Consider the following 27,034-nt stretch of genomic DNA (forward strand, 5'->3'; position numbering starts at 1 on the left):
GCCCCACCCCCACCCTTTGTGTTTCAAACAACTGGTTGGATACAATAGACACCATTTTAACTTTGCTTTTTGCATTATCAATAAATTAGATATTATTCTCTAATGATGCAGAAAGAACCTCTTCATTCTTACAGCTTCCTAGATTCCACTGAGGGGTGCATGTGGTGTGATTGTCTCTGCTAATGGACATAGGAGTGTTTTCCAAAAATTTCCCAGGATGGATATTCATGCAATCACTATCCTCTCTGGTTGTTTTACATTACAAAAATCTGTCCAGCAAATATTTAGGATGACTTTCTTTTGGTCAGGATTTCGGCTGAACCATATGCAATTGCCAACCTTCTGGGCCAAGAAGGTCAAATATTGGTCATTTCATTCGGTTCCTTCTAACGGGAGGGCGCTTCGCACCCTTACCAACATGGTGAATCGTCCAACCTTTTCTGAATTCGGTAGGTTGAGGTGCTTTTCCTTAAATTGCAATTGGTGTTTGTTTTATTATGAACCAGGGTGAACATCTGGTTCCTGTTGAATGGCCCTTTGCGTTTCTTTCTCTGTAAACTGTCCAAGGTGTTTGCCAATTCTAGGCATCTTTTTCATATCATTTTTACTTTTAATTTTTTTAATGTTTATTTATTTTTGAGAGAGAAAGAGAGAGAGAGCGTGCACGCAAGTCGGGGAGGGGCAGAGAGAGGAAGACACAGAATCTGAAGCAGGCTCCAGGCTCTGAGCTGTCAGCCCAGAGCCTGATGTGGGGCTTGAACTCATGGACCACAGGATCTTGACCTGAGCCGAAGGCAGACGCTTGACTGACGGAGCCACCCAGGCGACCCCGTGTCATTTTTACTTTAAAGAGCACTTTAAAATGAAGAAAATTGGAATATTCTGTGAAATGCAAATATTTCCCCCAAGTTATCCTTCTCCCTGGGAGGAAAGGGTAAGTCAGCTGAAGGGCCTGGGCGTCTCCTCACAGGGCTGGCACTCAGCCAGCCGGGACGCAGCTCCTACACGGAAGGTTCTGCAGGTGCCGTAATCCAAGGGGCTGCCCATTGAGCAGGCAGAGCCTGTGCCTAGATCTTGGGGGACTCAATGTCGCCCCAGGCACAGCACTGGGGGCCTTTGTGGAGTGCGGCCCTTCCAGCCTGGCCTTCTGCCCACACATGGCCTCCCACAAGGCCTCCCCTTATTTATTTTTTTAAGTTAATTTATTTTGAGGGAGAGAGAGGGAGAGAGAGAGAACATGTGCATGCGTGGGGGAGAGGCAAAGAGGGAAGGAGAGAGAATCTCAAGCAGGCTCCGTTCTGTCAGCACAAGCCCGACGTGGGGATCTCGATCCCATGAACCATGCATGACCTGAGCTGAAATCAAGAGCCTGACATCCAACCGACTGAGCCACTCAGGTGCCTCTAAATTGGGTAGCTTTAAAAGAAAATTCCATGTCCCAGCCACACCCTGGCCCAGTCAGAATTTCTGGGTTGGAGCCCAGCACCAGTGTTGTTAAAGTTCCCTGCCAGGGTTGAGAACTACGTATGTTTCCTTCTAAGAGTTTGTAAGGACACTCGCTAATCTTTTACCTCTTCTCACCCTGTGAGATTTGGTTCTCCAGGAGGGCGGAGCTGGCTTTGAATCTCAGCATCCTTTCTGCCTGAACTACCTGGGCTGGTTACGTCACATCTCCAACCTCAACGCCTTCCCGGGAATGACAGTAATCCTCCCGCACAGGGTGGCTCTGACAAGAAAAAAACATGCAGGGCACCTAGGTGGCTCAGTTAAGTGTCCAACTTCGGCTCAGGTCATGATCTCACAGTTTCATGAGATCCCCGTGTTGGGTTCTGTGCACTCACCATGGGGAGCCTGCTTAGGACTCTCTCTTTCTTTCTCTTTCTCTCTCTCTCTCTCTTTCTCACTCTCTCTCTCTGCCCCTCCCCTGCTCGCATTCTCTTTGTCTCCCTCAAATAAATAATTTTTTAAAACGTTAAAAAAAAACGATAAAAGATGCAAAGGACTTAGTGCAATACCTGACACATGATAAACAGCCAATAAATGAAGCAGGAAAAGCAGGCAGGCCCGAGTTATTCTTTAAGAGTCACAGAGACACCATGACCAAGAGTAAAGACAGTGTAGCCTCAGGTAAAGTATTTGAAGTGGGCACAACAGGGAATTAGTATCCAGCAAACATAATGGAAAGCACAGTCCGATAGAAAAGTGGACAAAGGGACGTGAGCAGACAATGCACAAAGAGGGGTCTGAATAATAAATGTTTGAGAGTTACCTTCGCCAGAAAGGAGTGGCATATAAGTGAAATTAACAACATGACATTTACAACCGTCAGAATGTCCAAAATACAACGTTAGCAACAAAAAGTAATGAAGGGTCCATTTATGTCCACATGGATAGATCCCCCAAATGTCCTCTTGAGGGCAAAAACAAGGGTTAGTAAGATACCATTTAGATACAGAAATTACCATTGACATACATTTTTTTTAATTTAAATTTTTTAAATTTATTTTTGAGAGAGGGAGAAACAGAGCACAATCAGGGGAGGGGCAGACAGAGAGAGACACAGAATCTGAAGGAGGTTCCAGGATCTGAGCTGTCAGCACACAGCCTGATGTGGGGCTCGAACCCACAAACCGTGAGGTCACGACCTGAGCCTAAGTCAGACCTGAGCTTAACCGACTAAGCCACCCAGGCATCCCTTATGTACATTTTTATTCACAAAACACTGCAGCCCACTGTACATGTGGTACAAAATATCAAAACGTGAACAAATTAGAATCCTTCCTTATCAGTAATGTCATTTATCTTTCGTTACAATAGGACATCAAGCAAACATGACAAAAAGTTCATCTTTGCTAATTCCACATGGTGGTTATAGTGGTGTGTTTGTCCATGCTATTTTTTTTTTTTTTTGTAGTTTTCATTTTGGATCCAATTTTAAAAGAAAAAAATACAAAATCAGAGGTTTACAATATTTTGGAGTTCAGAACATGTGGCTGGTAGGAGGGGCTGCCGGTGAATGCTGACTGAGTAGTTTCTGTGACCCCAGTCCCTCGTCTGTATTTGTGTTCAGATCCTGGTTCATCTGTCACTATCCCCAAGAGACACAACAAGAGGCTCCCTCCTCTTTATGTTGGGAGCCTGCACCTGTCACATCAAAACCCTCCATCTTCAGGCTCTGACAGTCTTGCCACTTGTCCCCAGTGTTATGCTGTCACGCTTACGCCACATAGCACTACAGATGAGGACAAAACCCAGGACCTGGGCAGACAGAGCCAGCAGACCACGGTTGTAAAGACAGCTTTATTTCTTAGCATTTACCTGCCCAGGCACAAACCACATAATTCCCGCAAAGATGTCACTGAATCAGGATTTAATGGTAACAGAGGGGCACCTGGGCAGTTAGTCGGTTAAGCGTCCGACTTGAGCTCAGGTCATGATCTCGCGGTCCGTGAGTTCGAGCCCCGCGTCGGGCTCTGTGCTGACAGCTCGGAGCCTGGAGCTGCTTCAGATTCTGTGTCTCCCTCTCTCTCTCTCTGCCACTCCCCCGCTCTCACTCTGTCTCTCTCTCTCTCAAAAATAAATAATAAACATTTAAAAAAAAATGGTAACCGAGGTGTGATACAAAGCCTTCCATTAAGAACCAGGTGTCTTCCTCTTGTCTCCTCAGCTTCCATAAGGGAAAAATAATGAGCACTTTACAAAGCTGTTTCGTAAAATGTTATGTTAAATGAACAACAGATGACTTTTTCTTTTACTAGCTTTTAATGCTAATAGTGCCATTTATTCCTGACCTTCAGAAATACGAGATATTTTACATGACAACATAAAAAGAGTTCTTGTTTGAAAACGCAAGCTGCTTTAGACTGCATATTATTACTTGTAAGTACAGCAGGTGCCAGCATCATGCATTTCAGCCTCCCATTTATATCCAACTGGTATATATTTCAGCTGACATTTATTGTTCTTTGGCTTATGTGTCAAATTTCTTAATGATGACTCTGACAAAAGCATAGAGCTCGGTATATATAAATTACATTCACTACCATATAATCAGCCTTATCTATTAGGACGCTATTTGAGACAAATCATGTTCAAAATAAAAATTGATTTTTCTGTTATTTTAATATTGTACCGCTCACAGCAAACCTTTGATTGAATCTTAAACACTTTAATGTTCTATTTTTGTTTCAGGCAGATCAGAAATGGGGTCTGAACTATTTACAGAGCTAAAACAATTTGTGAAACCACAAAATCAAATTTCAAAAAACATCTTTATTTTCCAGCCACAGGAGTAAATTTGGTGAAGCTATCATTACAGGGCACACAAGTTAGCGACGAAAGCCTCACACGCACATTTAATTTCTGTGCATCTATTTTCATCTAAATTAGATTTTAACTGTAATGCAGGGTATGAAAAGCCTCTGGCAGGCCTTTGTCTCTATCTTTTGACCAGTCGCAGGCTTTCTTCCAGCTGATCTGAGCTCCACATCACCCTGTCCTGCTCCCTTTTGGAGGTGGGTTTGGACTATGTTCTGTGTTCTGGATGCATGGAGGTTCTGTTTCCCAAAGGGGTCTCTCATAAGAGGGCACCTGCTTCAGTGCCTGGGTGGCTCAGTCAGGTAAGCATCCGACCGTTGATTTCGGCTCAGGTCATGATCTCAAGGTTGTGAGATCAAGCCCCTCGCTGAGCCTGGAGCCTGCTTAAGATTCTCTCTGCCCTTCCCTTGCTTTCTCTCTCGCGCGCACGCGTGCGCACAAAAAAAATAAATAAATAAAAGAGGGCACCTGCATGACCCAAATTACTTACAAAACGCATCACTTATGATTAGATCCTGGCTAGCATCATAGCATCATACCCTTGGGTTAAAGTGTTGTTGAGGGCAGGGGTCAGCAAATGAGGGTCCGCGGGCTGCCTGTGTATGTATGGCCCTCCAGCTAAGAATAGTTTTCACGTTTTTAAATAATTTTTCACAAAACTCAAAAGAAGACTACTATTTCGTGATAAATGAAAATGATATGAAATTAAAATTTCAGTGTCTATAAATAAAGTTTTATGGGAACACAGCCACACTTGGTTATTTACATATTATCTAAAGCTGCTTTCCTGCTAAAACTGCAGAATTGAGTATTTGCAACAGGGACCAGATGGCCCATGAAGCATTAAAAAAAAAAAAAAAAAAAAAAAGACTATCTGGCCTTTAGAGAGAAAGTTTTCAAACCTTGCTTTAGAAGGAAAGGCCTCAGTGATTTATGTCTTATTAAAAGGATTGGCACCTTCAGGGCAGGGAGCTGAGGTAGCATTCAAATAAAATGCCACTTTTGTGACAATAAGTTTCACAGAAAGCTTTATGGACACATTGGCTAAAAGGTCCTCAAAGTGTTCATAAGTAGAAAAAATGAGGAGAAAAGACAACTAAGGGAAATAAAACCTCAACTTTCACAAAGCTGCACATGTGATTAATGTGTATGCCAATTATAAAATGAGTCAAAAATGCCATTTAGACAAATGGGTTGAAAAATAAGCGATCGCCAAAATTGTGTTGAGCTTAAGCCAACGGAAGCAGCTTTAGGTAAAATGGCATTGAGCCGGAGGTCTGTTAGCAGCTGCCGGCCCCCAAACCCTGAAGCGGGGGTCTGGGACTGTGGGAGGCGGGGCAGGGGCGGGGTGTGCCTCAGCAGCCCGATGGAGAGGCCTGGCCACAGTTGCCCTTGGCGTGACCTTCGGGAGAAAACATACCAGAAATGAGGCCTAAAAGACCTTGAGGCTGGCTGTTCAGCTCCTTCAGGCCATGGAATGCCTGGTGGCCCTTCCTGACGGTACCCCAGGCTGGTCGGGAAAGGTAGGGGTACACGTTCCCCCTCAGCCTTTGGAGAATCCAAACAAATCTGGTTTGAATCCAAATATGAATGTGGATTGTTGTTGGGGACACATTAGCCTCCTTTGTGGGGCCTACTTTTGGAAGACTGATGGAGGCTGGTAGACCCCACTCTCCCCATCAAGTCCCCCCCCCTCAGCTGAAAAACAGAGGCTTTCAAGGAGGGGGCAGTTGGGGACTCTCCCTGCTGGGTCGTCTCACCTGATGATGGCTCACGCTTGTGGAGCACTGGTTCTGGGCTGAGCACCAGGGGAAACTTCAGGGAATTTGTTGGGGAGGAGGCCAGGGGGAGGTGGGGTGGGGGGTAATAAGCTTGAGGAACTCAGGGGCCTTCTGGGAAATGAGCCAAGACCCCAGCTCTTGAAACTCTTGGGGTGGGAGAGGGGCTGATGAGCAAGGCCTAGGAGCAGGGCAGGGAGATCAGGGCCTCCAGTCTCTGGCCTTAAATAAACCTTTTAACTTCTGCCTTTTTGTTTTTCCTATTTTTTTTTTTTTTTGGAAAGTTTATTTATTTATTTTGAGAGAGAGAAAGAGTGGGGGAGGGGCAGAGAGAGAGAGTGGGGGGTGGGGAGAGAGAGAGAGAGAGAGAGAGAGAGAATCCCAAGCAGGCTCTTCACTGTCAGCTCAGAGCCTGAGGCGGGGCCCGATCTCACGAACCGTGAGATGAGGACCTGCGCTGAAATCGTCAGGTGCTTAACGGACTGAGCCACCCAGGGGCCCTGATTTGTCGCTTTTCTTTTCTAGAGACTTCAGCTTGGTCAAGGTTAGCCCGTGAGTCTTGTGCCTGCAAAACGCCCTGCCATGCCCTTTGTGTGCCTGATTCCATTTCAGCCTCTCAACCTCACGAAGAAGGAAGCATCACTTTATAACAGAACACTGAGGCTGGGAGTGGTCGAGTTTCTCACTCCAGATCACCCAGTAGTCACATGGCACAAACCTGCAGAAGTCCCCCAACCCCCCCCAACCCCCGCCCAGAGCCCAGCTCTCAACATCCTGAGCCCCATTATACTGGCTCTATCACATTCTTAAACTTCCGCGTTTCTCGTTTATCCTCTCATCTCATTTCTTTCTGGATCGATTCGATGGTGAAACCACGGCTCATTTAGCAGTGGTTCACGTTACTGTGACAGTGGCCACGGAGGACATGCCAATGTGACATGAAGGTTAGGTGGGCAGACTCTGGCCTCAGACGGCCTGGGTTCAAGTTCTGGCTCTGCCGTTTACTGTCTGTGTGCTTCTGAGCAAATTGCCTCAGTTTATTCATCTGCGAGAGCAAAAGGGTTATAATATTCCTTAAATAAGCTATTCCGGCAAATGACTTAGGCCAGAGCCTGACATAAGTAAGGACATTAGCAGCCGCTTCTGTTTTTATTATTGGCCAATCATGTGTGTCCTGCCTCCCTCCTGGGGTAGAGTCCCTGGAAGAAATGTACAGCAGGGAAGAGAGCATTTTATTAGTGGCCAGGAGCCCGGGTTCTGAACCGTTTTCTGTTAATTCTCTGGGTGGGTTCAAAGACAGAACACCCCCATCCCCAACCTATGTCCGCAATGTTCCCGGGTCCCTTTACCTTAATGGTAATTGACAATAACAATATTTACCGAGCACGTGTGGACCAGATGTACCTGCCTAATCTCTTCATCTTCATAACCAATCGTGCTACTGACCGGCCTGTTTTGTTGTCTTCATTTTACACAGTAGGAATTTGAGGCTCATAGAGGTTAAGGAAAGTGTTCAGAGTCACACAGCCAGGAAAAAAACACAGACTTGAGATCTACCTCCTGGCCACAGGCCTCGTGGCTGGGCTGGAGCAAAGTTAAAGCTGTAACCGAGATCCTGTTTGGGGCCAGCCTGTCACTACTCCGTGGAATGGGGGAGTGAGGTCAAGAAACCTGGCCATCTCCTCCCGGTATCTGGCCTCTGGGGGGATTCTCACACAGGAAGATAAAGAAGTGACCACAAAGGAGCACTTTAATGCTAGAGAAGTCAAACTATCCCACAAAAGGCCCACCCATTGTTAAAAGCAACCATGCAAACCCTCACCCTCAGTTTCTTCAGTGTCTCCAGACCCACGGAAATTTGTCTTATCAGGTAATGGAATTGTTTTTAGTGGCAAGAATGAGCTCATTACGGATGCAGCTTGTGCTAATAATGATAATTTGCTGCGCGGTAAAATCACCTCCCTACCTCCCCCGACAGATGACGCTCCAGAAATTATAGGCTAGAGAGAAACAGCAAGGACAAAGATTAAGGAAAAGAATTGCAGTGTGGAACTGCTTCTACAAAAGGAGTTACAGATTTGCACATTGAACTTGGTGATCTGAATCACGAAGTTGGAGAAGAATTAGATACTATGAAACAATTCTTGATTGCCTTTATTCGATTCCGTTACCTCTGTCACCGGGTTGTTGTTTTTTGCTTTTGTTTCACACTTCAAGCCAATTTTTAAAGGTGGTACCAAATGGATTAGTCAGTGACTTAAATACTGATGTGCTATATGGTACCGCGGATAAGAATAAGATGAGGGCTCCTTGCGAGGAATCATTTCAATCCTGGCACCCCTTAATTTCAAGGGCAAAGAGCTAAATAACCTTGAGTCCGGAGCAATCATCTGCAAATTCTGTGGGTTTGGAAGAGGTGACCAGAAAGACACCTCTTGGGCGTCGCTGTCTTCTGAGTGCCGCAGAGGCGTGGCAGGCTGGACCACCTGCCCCAGGTAGGCGACGGATCTATCTCCTGCTTTCCTTTCTGGATAGTGGGGTCCCAGGGTTTTAAGAAAGTTGGAAAAAATCTCATCTATAGTCTCTTCCAGCCCTTTGAACAAGATGCCAGCTACCTTCTACTGAGATATGGCTTTTTGCCTCTAAACATACGATCTCAAGAAGATGAAAACAGCCGAGATCTTTAAAAATAACACTTTTTCCTGATTATGAAAACAATACCTGTTGGCTGTGAAAAATTGGAAAGCACGCACACAAGACAATAAAAATAACTAGTGATGTATCATCATCCAAATAACCATTTGGTAGCACCATGGGTTAGCATTCTCTCCCCTCCCACAACTGTTTTTAAAATAAAAAGCAAGATCATAGTGTGTGTGTGTGTGTGTGTGTGTGTGCGCGCGTGTGGGCTCGCTGTTATTACACATTTTATGTCCTGTTTTTCATGTCCTGTATTATAAATATTTGTCCATAGCAGTACTCTTCTATCACATTATTTTTTAACAAAGGGATATATTGTAATCCCAAGTCTTATGGGGTTTGGGTTGTTGTTTTGTTTTGTATGATAATCACCCTGTACACACATCTTCGGTTGTTTCCCTGGACAAGGAGACATTTCGGTGCCAGGGCCCCTCTGGCTGTCTGGTGAAAGCTGTGAGCGTCTTCTCACAACGCTTTTAAATGCAGAAAGTCAAATACGTGAGATTATGTGAAATATGGTCAAAATATTAAAGAGGACAAATTTGTGAGCTCACTGTGTGTTTCTTCATATATAGACTGAATAACAATATACTAGAGGGTAGATAAAGTAGCTTGAACAACTACATAATTATAAAGTGGTGATCCGCACTGATATTATTTTAAGCTGTTTGCAACAAACGTCAGATGATAGGAACAGATCTGTGGTTTCCATTAGGATGAGGTGACGGTGATAGGTACGGCTATGGTTTGTTGCATAAGAGAAGAGAATACTGAGTCCCACTAGGAGGTTCATAAAAACAAATAGGTAGCTTTTTTCTCATCAAAGCTCTTTCGACTCATCAGAGGTAAAGATCTGACACCTGATTTCTGCCCAGGGAACCCTGGTGAAAATTCCCACCCTGGGCAAAACCCCCAACGGTACAGTACTGTGTCCTTTGGCTCTGCCCATTTCTGAGCCTTTTGATGCCTACAGTGGTCTCACTGCACCAGGAGAGCTGCATTTGAGGCCTTCTGAGTGCCAGCGGATGCCAAGCGAGGTCAGAGAGAGTGCCTGTTAGTGGCAGAAGGAGGCAAGCCCGTGCTGTGGGTTGAACTGCGTCCCCGCAAAACGATATATCGAGGTCCTAACCCCCAGCACGCAAGACTATGACTTATTTGGAAATAGGCTCTTTGTAGGTGTCCTTCAAGAAGACTGCCACGCGAAGACAGAGAGACACAGAGGGATGCTGCGGGACGATAAAGACAGACATTATAGTTACGTACCAAGGAACCCCAAAGATTGCCAGCAAACCACCACCAGGAGCTGGAAAGAGGCAAGGAAGGGTTCACCCTTAAGGTTGCAGAGGAAGTGTGGTCTTATTCACTCCTTGAACTCGGATTTCTAGCTTCCAGAACTGCGAGGCAATAAACTTCCGTCATCTTTTGGTGCCTCTTTGAGGCAGTGTCACAGAAGCCCAATGAAATGAATACACCTCGTGCCTGCCACCGGGTCGCCTGGGGACTGGGATTCTGAGACAGCAGGGTTGGCTGGGCATGGCATCTGTGCCACTGGTGGGAACTGCCATGTCAGGACCCAAGATGGCTGATGGGGACTGATGGTGAGAGGCTGGGCTAGGGCTTCAGGAAGAGTCTGACCCAGGTGCACACGGTCACCTCAAGGTAAGGATGAGATGGGCCTCTCCCTAGCTCGTCTGAATGTCAACATAACCTGCAACCCCCCTCACCATAGAAACCTTCAGCATGCTGAGAAGCATCCTCTTTATTCCCACACAATAAAAGGCCTTTATCATTAATGACATGCTATTGCCAAACAGGGTGCAGGTGGCAGTCGAAAGGATTCTTAGGTTTTGAAAGGTCCGTAGTGCCTGTTGGGTGTGGGTCAGGGCCTGGTTCTCATGTAAGAATGGTGAGCTTTTGAGTCCCCCCTTGAAGTTCACCTCTCCTTGAGAGGCTGTCTGCATCAGCCTTCTGCATACTTTGCTGAGGACAGAGGCTCTAGATAAATCTTCCCGTTGCAGGACATATTTGATCTCTGGGCACAGCCACACGTCACTGGAGGCCTGGGGTCCTCTGTCAGGGGTCTTCCATGGGCAGGACAGCCACCACCTGGAAGAGAAACCACCCCCACCAGTTGCAGGCAGATGGCCCAGCTAAGCAGGGAGGCTCTGCAAACATTTCATCCCCCTTTTAAAAGGAGTAGGAAGGCAAGAAGGACTCCCCCCCCTTACCTGGGATAGAAAACTCCGGATATTTTGGCAGTAGCCCTTGGTGTTGCAAAACCTTTGGAGAAGGAGCAGAAGGAGGCTGTGTGGACCCGACTCCGTATATTCTGAAGAACAGAAGTCATAGACTTACTCGTTTTTTTTTTAATAATAAAAAGAAAAAATACCATCTCTGCACATCCTGCGTGAGCACAGCGTGTTTCTTTCTAATCCTTACGATTTATCCTAAAATGAAAGGATTATCGTATCTCCATTTTGCAGAAGGGAAAACTGAGGCCAAAGAGCTGCCCTATGCGGTGCCACACCATGTCCCTCCCTCGGTGCCCTTGGGCCGTAGGTTGCTGCCAGGACACGTGGCCCTGTTGGTTTTTCCTCCCGGCCTCTGCCCTGCAAACCAGCCAGGACCGCAAGCAGGGCTTCTGGAAAACGGTGGGTGGGGTGGGGAGTGGAGGGGAGCGGCCCACCTTGAAGGCCCCCGTTACAAACGAGGCGCCTTCTGTAAAACAAATCAAAGGCCCCCTAGAGCTGGGATGGGGCATCTGGGAACGCCCCAGCCCGACAACTGCTCTCGCCCTGGTTCCTGTCACCTGCAGCCACGCCCCAAGCCAGACTTACTCCTCATATGGCTTCAGGTGTGCCTTCCTGGCCTGCTCCACGAGGTCCAGGAAGTCTCTGTAGCAGTTTCTGGCCATCACAGTGTACCTCGTGGCACAGCCTAATTCCGTGACCCTGGCTCTCGGGAGGTAGCCAGCCCAGCCGGGGATTGGAGGCTCCTGGAGAGGTTTCTTTACGTGTTTGCATTCTGTAAAGACACCGTGCTTTCTGAAGGCTTTGAGAAGCCACACAGTGAGCTGGCACCCCAACAGCTACGCTGGCGAACCCCGAGAGGCCCCCAGACGTGCTAAGGGCAGCTATCGCGGGTTGGTCGACACCGAGTAGCAGGCACCTTGGTAGGGGCTTTGCAAATACCCTCCCATTTCATTCTCTCACGAACTGTAAGAACTTGACACTGTAATTACCTACACCTTACAGAGGAAGAACCGAGACCTTAAAGAAGTTAAGAGCGTCTTGGCCAAGGTCACGCGGCAAGGGAGTGGTAGGGCCAGGCTTCAAGCCTGCGTCTGTCTGATTCTCTAGTTCTCCCCCTTCACCGGATCCTGCTCCTCTCCCAGATTAATCAAGAAGCTTCCCACGTTGCGCTCTGACCGTGCACATAAAGGAATCAGGAGAAGCAACCAGGTCAGAAGGAAGCATATCAGGCTGAGCACCAGGAAACTGCCTTCAGGTCGCGAGTGACTCTGGCGCTGACCCTGAGCGACTTCACATCTGTGAGATGAAAGGTAACTGCCCGCCTGCCTCTTCTAGCTGCTGTCAGAATAGAATTAGGCCACCGAGTCCCAGAACCTCAGAGCGGGAGCGCACCGTAGGGAGCCTCTAGTCCATCCTTCCCCGCACTGGATGAAGGAGCTGTAGTCCAGAGAGGGGAAGCAATGTGCCCTACGTCACTCAGCAGTCACAGAACTGGGCTAAATCCTAAACTCTGAAGGCAGATGTTACGGCTTGGAAAACTTTAAAGCACAACACGCATGTGAGTCTGCAACCCCAAGCAATTAGAGTAATGATAATAAAGGCAGTTCTGGAGTTCGTTACTTTTCCTACAGGCCTTTAGACCTTAAAAATGGTCTATGGCAAATCATGGCTGTGATTAGCATTACACGTAATCACGTCGTCAGTTGTTTCTGTCATCGCTTTTGTGGTTGTTGTTCGGGGCCAACCCCTTCCCACCCACCTAGCACCTGGTAGAGCTGGGTTCGAGCCGAGGTCTGACCTCAGACAAGGGTCACCACCACCTCTGCAGACTCACTTTCCCCGTCTCTAAAGCGGGAATCATAGTCTCGCCGTCACAGCACTGACGTCGCGGTTCATGAAATAACGGCGCCCAGCACAGACAAAGCAGCTAACACGTGTACGTACGTACTGAGAGGACAGGTGAGGTCCCAACACTCCTGGTGACTTGCCCAGGGTCTCAGTTCCCAGCACTCTCTTGCCCGACCGGGACCGTGTCCCTCTGCACCCCCCCCCCCGCCCCCCACCAAGAAACGTTTCTTTCTCATCTTATGAGACCAAGCCTTTCCATCCTGCACTACCACCTGGGGATTTGGCACGGGTGCTGGATTCTGTGTCCCCTGGGGCCTGCCGGGCCCTGCACTTGTGCCCAGGGGGGAAGGGGGCAGGTTTCCGGGAGCCGGTACCCAAACTCAGGGGGTGATACTGCCGATAATACTGATGCAGCTCCCGCAGGACCGTCTCCTCCGAGCAAACGGGCTTCAGCTTCCGGGCAGTGGCCACTGAGCAGCGAAACTTCTCCAGCTGGTGTTTATATCGCTGTGTGCTTTCCTGGAAGGTTTTCAGGCAGCGGGACATGTTGTCCTTGCTGGTGGATTCCTGGCAGCTAAGGTAGGGCACGAAGCCTGCAAAAGCCGATGCATCAGGGCCTTCAGCGAGGCAATTAGAACCTGCGGAAACTCCCCGGAACCCCAGCCCACCACTTGGCATTTCTTCCTGGGCCAACGACACTGCGTTTTCCCAAAGGCCATTAACACAAGCGGGGCTGTTTGCGCTGCGCCGGGCCCTCCCCAGGCCACAAAAAAAAATGACCTCGGAGCTGGGGAGGGACGGCCCGTTTCGACAAAGACGATGACAGTCATATTCTTTGATAGCAAAGCCCCTGATGTCAGTCTGAACAGCAAATGGGGAAAGCATTTAATGGGCCAAAATGATAGTCTGAGGAGTAATTGAAATTATTTCATCTTTTTAGAGAGAAAGCTTATTTTCCTTGACACGTCCCAAATGCAATTTGGGATCTTTTTTGTCGGACTGTCGAGGGAAATTGCGGGCTTATTAAAAGCTGAGACCTATTACACAAAAAGGTAAATTCATTATCTGTGAGGCCCACCCCCTGGAACAATTTTTTGCCATTTCCCACAAAATAACATGTAATCATTACTATTAGTATGGGTAAAACACAAGTGTTTATTTAAACTAGATGCTGAATCCTAGGGACTATAATATTGTCACAATAAAACTCTTTTTTTGTTTTTTGTTTTTTAAAGAACGGATGAGGGAAAACTGGTTAAGAGTTTGGTTTTAAATGGCTAGATAGATAAATACATAAATACCCCTCACTCGTTCCCGGGGCCCGGACATTTTGCCTTTGTCCCTAAAGAAAACCTGACCACAGAGTTAAAAGCAGAAACCCTGCCTCCTACGCCCTGTGAGAAGCTGCTTCTGGAAGAATCTAATTTCTAAACTGATCTTGAAGTTCTCCACCCACCAGCCAGTGTCCCCAACCCAGGGGCAGTCAAAAGATACCCCAGTGTGGTGGGGGGGAGACCATAGAAACCGAGGGGCCCTGCCACCAGGGCCTCCCCTGCCCTGCAGAGATTTTATGTACTTGTATATGTGCACACACACGGGGGACCACAAGCTACGCTCGCTGAGTCTTACTAAGGGCCGGGACGTCTGAAATAGCCTGTGTGCTGGCTCCTTCCAACCTCACAACAATCTGATGAGAAATCTATCATTATCCTGTGTAGAGGTTTGACTTGTGTCTCCCAAATAGCTGTGCCCAAGTCCTAACCCCTGGGACCTGCGAATGGGACCTTACCTGACAGTTCTTTGCAGCCATAATAAAAGACTGGGAAATGAGATTATCCTTGGCTGAGAATGTGCCCTAAATCCATCTGTCTCTGCCTTAGTCCACTGTCTATGTCTGGCCAGCTGACTCACCAGGACAGACACTTTAGCTTCTTGGGATACTTGTCGAAAGCACTCCATTATAAGGGAGAGGGGGTTGAGAAAGAGACTCCGAGATGCAGGGCAGCGTGAAGATGGGGGCCGAGATTGGAGCTGTGATGCTACAAGCCAAGGAACAGCGGGGGGTCACCAGAAACCGGAAGCAAAGAAGGGCCCTCCTCTAGAGCATCCGGAGAGAACATGATCCAACCAAACCTGGATTTCAGACTGCTAGCCTCCAGAGCTGTGAGAGAATAAGTATCTGTTGTTTCACACACAGCCCTAAGAGGGGCGCCTGGGTGGCTCGGTCGGTTAAGCGTCCGACTTTGGCTTGGGTCATGATCTCGTGGTCCACGAGTTCGAGCCCCACGTCGGGCTCTGTGCTGACAGCTCAGAGCCTGGAGCTTGCCTCAGATTCTGTGTCTCTCTCTCTCTCTCTCTCTCTGCCCCTCCCCCACTCATACTCTGTCACTCTCAAAAATAAATAAGGTATTTTTAAAAAAATTAAAAAAATATAAACAGAGCCCTAAGAAACGAATACACCCATTTAATAGACACTTATACTTACCACAGAAAGTACTCTTACAATCACACACACGGTGGCCACGCAGGGACTGAAACTTCAGTTTGTTAGAACTCAAAGCCTGCTCCCTTAACCAGCCAGTGGGATAAGGGGTGAGGCTGGGCACCTTGGAATATTCCCCGTGCATCTCCTCTCCTAAGAACACCTATCTGTGAGAGCGGAGTGCCCATGAGGACCACTGCATCTGTCACAGGGACGTGACTTAGTAAGTCCCCCGTAGCCCAGAAGCCTGAGGAGAAGCACTATTGGGTAGAATGACCAATTATCCCTGTTTGCTAAGGACTTGGGGGTTTCCTGGGAAACAGGACTTTCAGTGCTGAAACCAGGGCCATTCCAGACAAACCGGGGCACTTGACCACTCTCCCTCTGGGGGACACAGGAAGGGATGGGCCCATAAGAACAACCCTCGTGCAACACTTGAGAAAGCTCGACTTGGGAAAAAGGACAGGGCCTCAGCTTATTCATTGTGTCTGTCCCCTTAGCAGTGTGTCTATCCTGGTCCAAATGCACTCAAGGGACATTTGGTGCTTCCCACGTACCAGGCCATGTCCTGGGAGATCTGGCCTAAGTTGTATCTCTCCATTCATCAGAACCCTGTTATCAGCCATCTTGGGCAAAGGAGTGCTTTCCACAAGGGTCCTAAAGAAGCCAACGTGTCTGTACTGGCCCAATTGGCCAGAAAGACACGGACAGCGGACCAAGGCAGGGACAGAGAGCAGGACCACGGTTCTGCCGGGCACATCGGCAGGGCACGTCACCACTTACCACTGTAGCCTGGTGTGACTGGCAGGTGTCTCATGAAGGTCTTGGAGGAAGACTCCATGATTTCACTCTCTGTTAACGAAGGGAAGAGGGAATGAAATGATCCAATCGAATGTCCCTGCCTCAAGAACTCACACGTGTGCTAGAGTCCTTGGGAGGAGAATGACCCCGCCGGGGGGTTGGGAAAGGGAGGCAGCACCACCATCTTAACACAGAACCAGCAGATAAAACCAGTGGCCTACTACCAAGGGGCGTTCACCCTTTACATGTCCCCCAGTGTCTCCCCTCCTGGGACCTCCTCCATCCACCCAATCTCCTATCCATTCATCCATCCATCCATCCATCCAGCAATCATGAACTGTACGCTCACTGTGGCCAACAACTGTCACGAGGTTAGAAATACAAAGATGAGCAGGACCCAGAAGCCCCCACGTGAAACTCCGGAACCTCAGAAAAGGGAAGAGAAGAAGCACCCCCAGCCCCAGGGCCTTTGTGGTTCCAGGTGGAAAAGGTTGCAGTGGTGACTTCGGCTGTCCCCCAACGCCACCTCAGGACACCTGGCAGTGTCTGGAGACATTTTTGGTTGTCACAACTGGGGTATGCGGTCAGTGCTACTGGCATCTAGTGAGTTAGGGGCCAAGGATGCTGCTAAGCAATGAAGAATTCGAATAAGGTCTGGCTGGAAGGGCTCAGAAGTCCCCAAAGATGGGCACAGAGTCCAAGATGGGTGAGCAGAGGTAGGGCGGGGGGCACCGCGGCATGTTGATGGGATGCTGCCTCCCCAGCCAGACCCCCGCCCTCTTCCAGGATGGCCCGGGTCCCCTCAAAAGGGACAGCTCCTGCATCTGGGCATCCGTTGATGTTGCCCAGTGCTACAATGCCAAGCAGGTCACTTCTCAAAAGTGAGGCCTTCACCGCCAGGACACGTGGTCTCGGGGGGAGGGCCACAGTCAGGGTTTAGTCAGCAGTGATGGGAATTTCGAACACACTCGGACATTTGCAGAACACTGGCTGTGACACAGCGCACCCGGGACGGTATTCTTGCCAAATCCTCACAGCTGCCCTAAGGGTGAGTTCCCATGGGAGTGCCCCATTTACAGATGAGAAAAACAAGGCGCAGAGAAGCTAAGTAACTTGTCTGAGGGTTGTCCCGCCCGAGGAGGGACATCTAAACCCTGAGGGCCTATATAGCATAGCTCTTACCCCAAAGCGTGGCCCTGGCCTGTGGGCCGCACCTGGCGCAGGTGGGTGGTGGCCTGGGCGGCTTCCTCTGAGCCGTGAAATCCGAGAGGAGGAGCGTGGGGAGGAGGTGTGCTGGGGGTGGGGGCCCGGGAAGGGGTCGGAAAGCGAGGTCACAGCCCCCCGCTTCCTCTTTCCGTCCCACTCCACGTCCTCACCTGGGCGGGCCTGGATCGCCCACCGGCCAACAGCCCTCCTGGCCTTCGCCTTCCCTCTGGCCTTTGTGCGCTCACCCCCCCCCCCCCGAAGGTGGGGGAGGAGGGGCCGGACTCCTGGATGCCCCTCCCCCTTGCTCAACCCTCCCGCCCACGACCTCACCTCGGGCCCACAGGCCAGGGGGCGCGGATGAACACCAGCGGATGCGGGGGATGCCTCCCCTGCTCCAGGCTCAGCGTCGGCCCCCGGCATGACATCCAGGGCTTGGCGCAGTGAATATTTGGTCTCGGGAGCTGTTCTCCTTTCTCGTTCTCGGTACGTGATCTCCCCACCCCCCAGGTGAGCCCCTCTGGACTTTGTAACTGGGGAGAGCGCTACGTGTGGGGACCTAGGTCAAAGCTGCCTTTACTGCTGTAGACAGTGGCACCGTCTGGGTTGGGGCCCGGTGGTCTCAATGGGGACTTCCTCCAGGAGTCAGGGCTGTGTGAGGGACTGGCGGGGAGACGGGAAGCAGCCCGGGAGGGGAGGAGAAGCCTACGTGGCTGGACATTTCCCTTGCCACCCTTGCCCCCCCGGGACAGGTAGGGCTGCAGAAAGGGGCAATGCACCAAAATGAAGGGGGAGGGGTGACAGGGAAGTGGGGCCACACTCCTTTCTAATCGTCCTTATTTTATGGGAACTAAAGGGGACCTGAGCCTTCATCTCATTGGATGGAAACCAAGATGCCCACTGTGTGACCCAGACAGAGGGAGTGAGGACCTTTACAGACCGCCTGAGAACACCGAAACGTGGCCACCGAAAACACCACTTTCCGGTAAGTTGGTTTGTTGTACAGCATCCCCCAGCCTTCCCTGCCTCTGCTTCCTGGGAGGTGAACTTTAGATGAGGTACCGCTTAAGAAGAATCCATGTAGACCTCCCTCAGCATCCTAGGAGTCCACCGCAGGCTCTCCAGAAGCTTCTAGAGCCAACTCTAGAGGGCGACCCAGACATAGAGCCTGGAATAAAGTCGAGGCTCTAGACACAGCAGCCAGCTCGGCATGCCTGCTAGGATACCAGAGGGCAACGCACCAGTTCTAGACATTTCTGCTTCTTTTTCAACACCCTTCATTTGGGTGTGGTGGAGTTGTCAGAGGCCCCCCGGCTCATCTGCCTTCTGTCTGGCTAGACCACTTTCTCTAGGGGCCCACGAACATGGCTGGAGCCAGTCTAGTTGGAATGAAAGTTAATTCAAAAAATAAAAAATAAAAAGCTAAAAAGCTTGCAACATTGAGGACAAGATCTGAAAACCAGTCTCCACTGGAGATGGGGTGGAGGGGGAAGTCAGCGATGATGCATCTATAATTCCATTCACAAATTCATAGTGGGGAAAAAAAAAAAACCAACTTGGGCCACACGAGATCCAGAGTTTGGCTTTATTAGACATCCGTGAAGACAGAGTTTGCGGGTACAATCTTGTCAAGTTTGAACAGCTGCAAGGTTCTGTGGAGTGTGAATTTATCCTGTAGTGAATGAATGAGACCCCGGTGGCTGATATTTTAGAATGAAATTCCATAGTCCAAGCAGATGAGAGATGTGACCTAACGGACAACGACGTTTATACTAGTCATCCACTTAAGTCATTTCCCAGCATAAATATGCAGCTCGACCACAGCGACGTCATCTCTACAACTGTGAAATTCGATCTTCAACTAATTATGCATTTTGACTCCCGTTTATATCGAGGCATGCGATTCTTTGCCACCCTGGCAATTAACCAGACCTAGATTCTAGAAGCTAAACTTGATCTAAATAACATCCTAGGGGTAGGGCAGGCTCTGTAATCTGGACTCAGTCTCAGTCATCACTCTGCAAAAGTGCCTGTATGTCTCCTGTCTTGCCTATCTTCTATGTCTGTCACTTGTCTGTCATTCAGCATTTATTAATGCCTGCTGTGTACAGAAAGGGCAGTTATAAAGGAAATCTCTGACAGTTTTGCTTCCAAAACATGATCAGATACCAGGGACAGGGATATCTGAGTGACGGTCATGACAACAGGCCTTGTAGAAACTGAGATTAGAAAACGTGTCCAAGCGTATTCATCCAGTGTTCTTATTCTAGAATATGTCATTCCACGGGCGGGAGGGAGAGGGGGGATGGATTTGGGGATTCCCTTTAATCAGGTCGACTACTGGGGCCAGAAGAAAGTCCAGGAAAGTTATCACCCCCCTCTCCATCACCTATTTGCCAAGAGTGCAAATTTCAACCAACTCACTAAAGAGAAATCATAGACAAGGAGACATGCCTGATGCAAAGGTGGGAAAGCCTTACAGTGGCCAAAAAGGAAGACTCGACTAAATTACTTTCACACTTAATCCAGCAGAAAGGCTGGATTTGTGCACCACTCGATTCCTTGCGTGTAACCCTGTCATCCTGACGGTGCTGCACACGGACCCCACTTTGCCCTCAGGGTGACCGCCCTGCCCCACAAGAAGCCGATAAGCCCTGCGGGGACACAGAGAGATTTCGTTGGTTTTTCTGCACAGTCCTGTTGCTTATAGAACCAGAATGTCCAGCTCTCAAAGACCGGACAGGAGCATCGATACATTATTATGCTCCTTTAAACATAAACTGTGAGCCTTTGGGAAGGATGTAAGTGAGGCAAGGTCTGACGAAGCTGTTGATCCAGCCGTTGTCCCTTTTTCCAGAGTATTCTGACCCTTGGCACCTGTGACTATTGCTTGGCCTTGCATACACGGTCCATAGCTTAGCATCGGTACAGATCGATAAGTAAGCGCAATTAAAAAATAAAGCCATGGAAATGAAAAGGCAGCAATGTCATTAATAAAATTCAAAGAGCATTTTCCTTTTTTTTTTTTTTTTTGACAAGAAAAGCACATTGTAGAAATAAAGATTCTGTACAATATTCTAATATTGTATGTACATAAAATTATATTACTTATAACTAAATCAAAAAGTCTTATTTGTAGAGTATGGCTGGCAACATCAAAGAAAGACCCAGAACATTTAGCTTTTGAAGCAGAGCAGGCAGAAGAGAAGCCTAGCAAACACACCTTGATGCCTGGACACGAGATCCCGCTACTAAGTTATGTGACCAGCGTTCTCCAGTTCGGTGCTTTGTTCGAGTTTCACATTCGAGCAGGGAATTCTGCAGCAGGCCACGTGAACAAGAAGACGTGTTCAAATGACATTGGAAAAGCGGCGTCAAATCTGCATATTGGCGACGGAATGGGTGGGTGAATCCAGCTTGCATTCAAAGTTAGTTCCTTAGCTCATCTTCCGTTCATTCGTTATGCATGCCTCCGGTGATTTAAGATCAGAATGAGTCCCAGCAGACAAGCCAGTGGGTCCCTCGGGCCATTCGCAGGGTGCCTGCCTTCCAACATTCTTCCCTCGCAGGCCCTTCTTGTGAGCGCCAAGAGCGCCACCCCCAAGCCAGGTGGAGCCCCCGCCTCGCTCACAAAGGGCAAAGTGTGAGACCCCAATTCTTCACTTGTCTGTCTGTCAGGGAGCCCCAGACTGGAAGACTGCAGGTGCTGGTGGTCAGGATTTCAGCTTGCAACAAAACCTAAAGTCAGGAGTTCCCGGACTCCCATGGAACCACAGTCCCCGTGGCATCCACTGAAAACGCAGGCGCTGGTCCCCCTCCTCAAGACCCAGCTTCCACTTGTAAAAGCAACAGGCTCCAGGAACCCACTTTTAAGAAGCGGCCAGGCACGAGGGCGATCCACAGGTCAATCTGCTTTGAAAAAGACCTGACTGAATTCATCAAGGACAGATCTAGGAATTCCTTGTAGATACACTTAAAAAAAAAACTGAAGATTCCAGGGAAACGTTTCATAATGCAGATTCTCTACCCATGTATCACGAGTATATTCCTCCTGAAATGTGGGACTACGTGGCTGAAACGCTCTGGGAGATGACGGCGAGGAGGGAGTTAGTTTAAAACATGTACGCTTGTCGAGGTGTGCAGCCGTTCCAGATCCTGGGCTTGCTGATGTGAACAACGCAGACTGCAGGCTCCTTTCCTGACACCTGAAGTCTACTAAGGTTAACTCGAATCACTTATGAACCCAGGAGTCAGGATCTGGCATCCGGGGAACGATGTCGCAGCATATGACTCAGGAGAAGTCAGCAGTGCCTTAATGTCCATTTCCTTTAAAGCAAGTCTTCACCTGCTGAAAAGTTAAGGTGTCTGTCCTCCCGCTCGCTCAAATCCTAGCCTATTAGCTGGCTATCGTTACTCCTCACTGAACCTATTCAGAATTCAAATTACGAGAACCTAAAATAGTGCCCCGCGTGGGCAGTCTTCTCCTACCAGCTAAAAATGCTCCAAGCTCCTGCTGAATCACCACATTCAATCACATGGTGATGACAAGAAATTAACTGCAGATGGGTGGCATTTTATATTGACTGCCATCCCCCAAGAAACGTACAAAGAAAAGTCTCAAATAGATGAAGAACCTCCTCCTGACGCAGAGATCTCACGTCCAACCTAGAAAGACAGCGACAAGGCATCCTGAGTCCTGCTTACCGGAGATGCGTTCAAAGCAAGCTGAGTCACAGCTGCAGAAGTGGACCGATTCCCTTGGTGGGTGCGGGTTTCACCACTTTGTACCTATAAAAACGAGCTGCTCTCCCAGGATCCTCGGATTTCTTATTCCCAAACCTCAGTCTCGATTTCCGACAGTTGTTCTGACTCCAGTGTGCCCTCCAAAACCCCTGATTATTTCCAGCCCTGGTGGTTCCCATCTTCCCTGCTGAAATCCAGGTGGGCGATGCTGAGGGTCAAGGACAGGGAAAGAACAGTCAGGGTTGAGGTCAGCAGATGCAGGTGAGCCGGGTCCAAGGGCGGGGCAGGCGGCGGGAGGGCCCGTTAGTAATTTAAGAAGTCAATCCCAACCTTGACGCTCTTCGAGGTGGCTATATCGATGGCTGTGGCCTTGATCTCTGTGTCCCCGAACTGCATGAGGGTCTGGATCTCCCTCCGGGGGGGCACGGCTGTGCCGCTGGTCCCTGTGAGATCCAGGCGGAGGGTACCGCACTTCTTTACCCCCGGGTCGGTGATGAAGCTCACGTCGTCGTGCTCGGAGCTATAGATGTTGATGACGATGACCAGCTGGGAAGGCTTGGCCGGGGTGTAGCTACGCTTGACGAGCTCCCCCAGGGCCACCGACTGGTCGGCCGAGATGAACTTGTCGAAGACATCAGTGCACCAGCGAGTGCCGTCCTTCACCAGCAGCTTCTCGGGGGGGTGCTTGCCTTCCACGTAGCGGTTCAGCACGCCCACCCCGTAGGTGAGGGGCGACCGACGCACCTTGATGACGGCGGGGTCCAGGCCGAAGAGGACGGCGCCCTTGAGGATGGTGAGGCCTACGTCCTGGGGGATGATGATGCGACACTTGTCCCCGAAGGCAGCCTGCACCGCCTGCTGCAGCAGGGGCGCCTCCGCAAAGCCTCCCACCAGGAAGAGGAACTTGACCGTGGACACTTCGGGCTTCTGAAACAGGTCCCCTGAAAGCAAAGAGGAAGGGACAGCATTCTATCACCAAAAGCCAGCTGCTGAGGGGGACTGGTGGCCTAAGAATGCGGCAAATAGACAAAACCGTGTGGCCCCACTGGGGGACAGACAGGTCTGGGCTGGCTGGACAGAATTTTTCTTGAGCTGGTCTTTATTTTATTTTTTTATTATTTTTTAAATTTTATTTTAAGAATTTTTTAATGTTTGTTTATTTTTGAGAGAGAGAGAGAGAGAGAGAGAGTGGGGGTGGGGCAGAGAGGGGACAGAGGATCTGAGGCAGGCTCTGAGCTGATAGCAGAGAGCCCAACGCGGGGCTCGAACCCACAAAACGTGAGATCATGACCCGAGCCAAAGTTGGATGTTTAACCAACTGGGCCACCCAGGTGTCCCTGTAGAGATGGTCTTCAGAAGGGGGTTTGCACACCTATATGCTCAGGGATAAAAACCAAAGCTATTGCTAAGTGGAAACATTTTAACAGCTAGGTGGTGATCATTTCAAGGAATAATTTGTTAGGCATAAATAAATACTCCTAACATTCTCCAAACCTGTGGTCCTGCTAACTAAGTCAAGGCAGGCTGTTATAAAAAGTATTCTTTGGTTTTCAAAGAGGTTCTGATTGAGTCGGTGTGGGGTGGGAGTGAATGGGGAGCCTGGATGCTGAAAAAGGTCCCCAGGGAGTCTACTGTGTGTCCCTGAGGGAGGGCCCCTGAGGGCTAGATTCTGTTGGCTCCCTCCCAGGAGACCTTTCTTTGGTCCGCGTAAGTGTGCCCCCTCCCCAGCAAAGATTATGGTTCCCCATGCATCCTGATAAAGCAAACACTGTGCATTCCCTAGGCCCTGTCACTCCAGGATAATACTGCTCCAGAGTTCCCGGCTCCCTGACTTTCGAAGCCAAACTCAAGGCCCAGGTGAAGACAGGCTCTGGGCTGCTGTGCGGTACCTGAGGGGAGGGATCTGGAGAGCCTATGCCCAGCAACCTCCCGCATTCATGCCCAGGCCCCGGCCTGTGGCTCCCAGCCCCAGACCCCCTGCCAGTCTGACTTCACATGCTCTAGCTGGTCATGCCAGAAAAGTCAGTCCCCATTCAGCTCTGCCCCACTGAGTGGCCGAGCCCTGGCTCATACTTACGGAGATGCTCAATGATGCTGTCAATGGTTGGCTTGAAAAGGGCATTCATGGCATCCGGACTCATCCTCAGCATCCCCTGCGAGGACCACTTCACAAAATCCACGCTGTGGGGGTGTGGCACAGAGAGAAATGAGAAGTGAGAGTATGGAGGAGACCCAGGCTACTATGCGCAGAGATGGCCCCTGACAGAACAGAACAGCTGTCACATTTAAGGGAACTGAAGGGTTTGAAAGTCCTTGGAAATACCTTCGACTGCCACAACCCAGACCCTTAGATATGCTCAAAAGCTAAGACATAGCCTCTTGATTTTTCTCTTTGCTTTGTGTTGTGGCCAGCCTTCCCTTGGGATAGTGGAAGCCGAAATCTAGTGCAAAAGACAGGGAAAGAAGTGAAGGGGTCTGTCTCGTTTGAATGACCACATTTTATAGGCAAGCGATAGTCGGATTCAAGTCCATTGAAGGCTCATATGATGTGTCCATGGTGCTGCTGCATCTGGCCACAGACCTGTGTGCTCAAGTGCATTTCCTTGAGCCCTGCAGGCACCTGTCCCATGACAGTGAGAAGCCCCGTCCTACCAGGATGCCCCTTTCTCTGTCAAAGGTGCAGCACGTCCAGAGCAGAAAGAACACCAGACAAGGAGCCAGGACTGCTGGGCTGCGGGACTTTGGGGCAAGCTGGCCTGCATTTTGTCTGAGCCCCAGTCTCGTGTCTGGAAATCAAGGCTAACACAACTCGTCTTACCTTTCTCACAGCGGTTGTCAAGATCAAGTTCAATACCACATCTGTGAAAACACTTTGGAAATTTTCTGGCACTAAAGGAATGCCAGGGACTACACGTCCCCCACCCATCCTCAAGTTCAAAGAAGCCAAGCAAATGGCATCTCTGTCCCTGAAGCGAAGCACACACCAGCTGCTTCCTAGCCTCACATTCTAGGTGCTGCCAGGTCTCCCTGACCAGGCATCTTTCTGTGGCCTCGGCCACAGGACAATGTGGTGTGGCACGGAATGACTCCGTGGCTGGCTGTGGCCCGTCTCCCCAGGAGAGCTGACAGGCCGCAGAACTGTGGAGCAGGACTTGGGGTTAGACTCAGAACAGGTGCCTGTGGGGAGGGGGCCAGTGGACAGAGAGAACATGAGCCTAGTCAGAGTCTGGCTAGGGACCTGCTCCAAGGTCAAGAAGACCTACAGTCTTATCCACTTCATTTCCCACTAAATGGAACCTGGGCTTCTTAGAGAAATGGCTGATTGCAGGTCTGGGATGGGGAATATACAAGATGAGCCAGAAGTCAGATCAAAATGTCACATCAACGGGACTCAGGAGCCAACTTAAAGAGGCTCCTACTGGCCAAGATGGGACATTTTGACCATCACTAAGGATATAACTGCCATGGTTTAAAATACGTCAAACATGCCTAAATCCACGAAGCCTTAATAATACCCCCTTCTGCCCCCACAAAAGAAAAAAATGCATTTGTCACTTAGGAAAATGCTAGGAAATCAACAATATTTAACAAAAAATTCATAAACGAAAAGAAAGAACCAAAAATTTGTCCTGTCTTGCCTATGTGAAACGTATTTCAGTGCAATCAAACCATTGAGAAGAGTTTCTCTCTCCAGAAATAGGCTAGCTGACAAATGAAGACAGAGTGAGAGACTAAGGGGCTATCCCTTAACATAACGGACCTAGGCAACTCCCCTCCGTGGCTGCTGACATCACAAAAGAAGCAACAGGCAAATAGCATGTGTTCCCTGACTTGATGTGAGAGGAGGACACACTACCACCCATGAGGCAGGTTTGCCAAAAACTCAAACTTGAACCTGACCAAGCTGCGTCTGCCAATTTGTCAAAAATACCAGGGGACCAAACAGGTTACGTGAGCGTACGATAAACAAAAAACCCGGACTGCGGGAAACTCTATGGGACGATCAGCTTTGTCATCTAATAATAAACTGTAAAGAAAACGCAGGAGAGGGAACCCATATAGTAAGCGGGACTTAGGGGCCTATCAGATAACCGCTATGGAGAGCCATCTTTTCGATATCCGTGCAAACTGAAAAACATATATAAGGCAGTTGGAAAAATTGTAATGTTAGCTGGGAATCTGAGGATATTGAAGAACTCGTGTCAAGTGTGATCGTGATAACAGCATTATGGTAATGATTTTAAATTTATCTTAGCGATACCTACTGACATATTCATGGATTAGATGATGATCAGATCTGCTTTAAAATACTTGGGAGAGCGTGCACAAGGATTTAGACTGGCCAGGAGGTGACAGCTGTTGAAGCTGTGTCATGAGGTTCATTTTGCACAGTGAATGTTTGAAATCTTCTGCTACAAAAAGATTTTTAGAAGCCTGTGATTTTTGTCTATCAATTTTGTCATTCAGCTTTCACACAGCTTCCAAATGTCCATTTTGCAACAAGCTGAGCTACGAACACTTGCCTGTAGCCAAGAGACTCCGAGTCCCATGGGATTTTGCTCAACAGATATTTACTGAGCACCTCTACGTTGTACCAGGTTCTGTTGTAGATGCTGGGGATACAGCAGAGGCCAAAAACACAAAATTCCCTGCTTTCACAAAGCTTATGGTTATTGGCACATAATAAAAGCTAACACAGAAACAGCAGTTTTCAGGTCCCAGGCATTGTGCTAAGTGTCTAACTTTTGAACTCACTTTATCCTCACAACAACCCTTTGAGGTAAGTGGAATGATTGCTTCCATTTTCCAGACGAAAAACTGAGGAACAGAGAAGGTGAGTCACTTGGCCAAGGTCACATAGCTTGTGTGTAGTATTGGAACTCAGAATCCACACCCCCTTCCTCCCTCCC

At 49.0% G+C, this 27,034-nt stretch overlaps 2 protein-coding genes across 5 annotated transcripts in view; both read right to left on the bottom strand.

Annotated features, from left to right (window-relative positions):
- Positions 1-10,539: 10,539 nt before the first annotated feature.
- Positions 10,540-17,618, bottom strand: CUNH10orf82 (chromosome unknown C10orf82 homolog). Of its 3 annotated transcripts, none has more exons than XM_019459559.2 (6): positions 17,555-17,618; positions 16,161-16,229; positions 13,270-13,488; positions 11,633-11,819; positions 11,024-11,124; positions 10,540-10,901 (listed from the first exon to the last, which is right to left on the bottom strand). In XM_019459559.2, the coding sequence occupies exons 2-6, from the start codon at positions 16,216-16,218 to the stop codon at positions 10,756-10,758; spliced, it is 711 nt and encodes a 236-aa protein (XP_019315104.2). In that variant the 5' UTR covers positions 16,219-16,229; positions 17,555-17,618; the 3' UTR covers positions 10,540-10,755. The 3 variants fall into 3 exon arrangements, with proteins under 3 accessions (XP_019315104.2, XP_019315103.2, XP_019315105.2); XM_019459558.2 differs by lacking the exon at positions 17,555-17,618 and adding an exon at positions 17,393-17,548; XM_019459560.2 differs by lacking the exon at positions 17,555-17,618 and adding an exon at positions 17,361-17,548.
- A 1,334-nt stretch (positions 17,619-18,952) lies between these two features.
- The window catches only part of HSPA12A (heat shock protein family A (Hsp70) member 12A), a 165,099-nt gene continuing 157,017 nt past the window's right edge, over positions 18,953-27,034 (bottom strand). For both annotated transcript variants that reach the window (XM_019459561.2, XM_019459562.2), the window contains 2 exons: positions 24,202-24,305; positions 18,953-23,065 (listed from right to left, as the gene is read on the bottom strand). In XM_019459561.2, the coding sequence (XP_019315106.1) occupies positions 22,428-23,065; positions 24,202-24,305 (742 nt within the window). In that variant the 3' untranslated portion in view covers positions 18,953-22,427. The remainder of the gene's footprint in view (positions 23,066-24,201; positions 24,306-27,034) is intronic.

The sequence above is a fragment of the Panthera pardus genome, unplaced genomic scaffold (genome assembly GCF_024362965.1).
Source record: "Panthera pardus isolate Hobbes unplaced genomic scaffold, ASM2436296v1 HiC_scaffold_22, whole genome shotgun sequence".
NCBI classification, from domain to species: domain Eukaryota; kingdom Metazoa; phylum Chordata; class Mammalia; order Carnivora; family Felidae; genus Panthera; species Panthera pardus.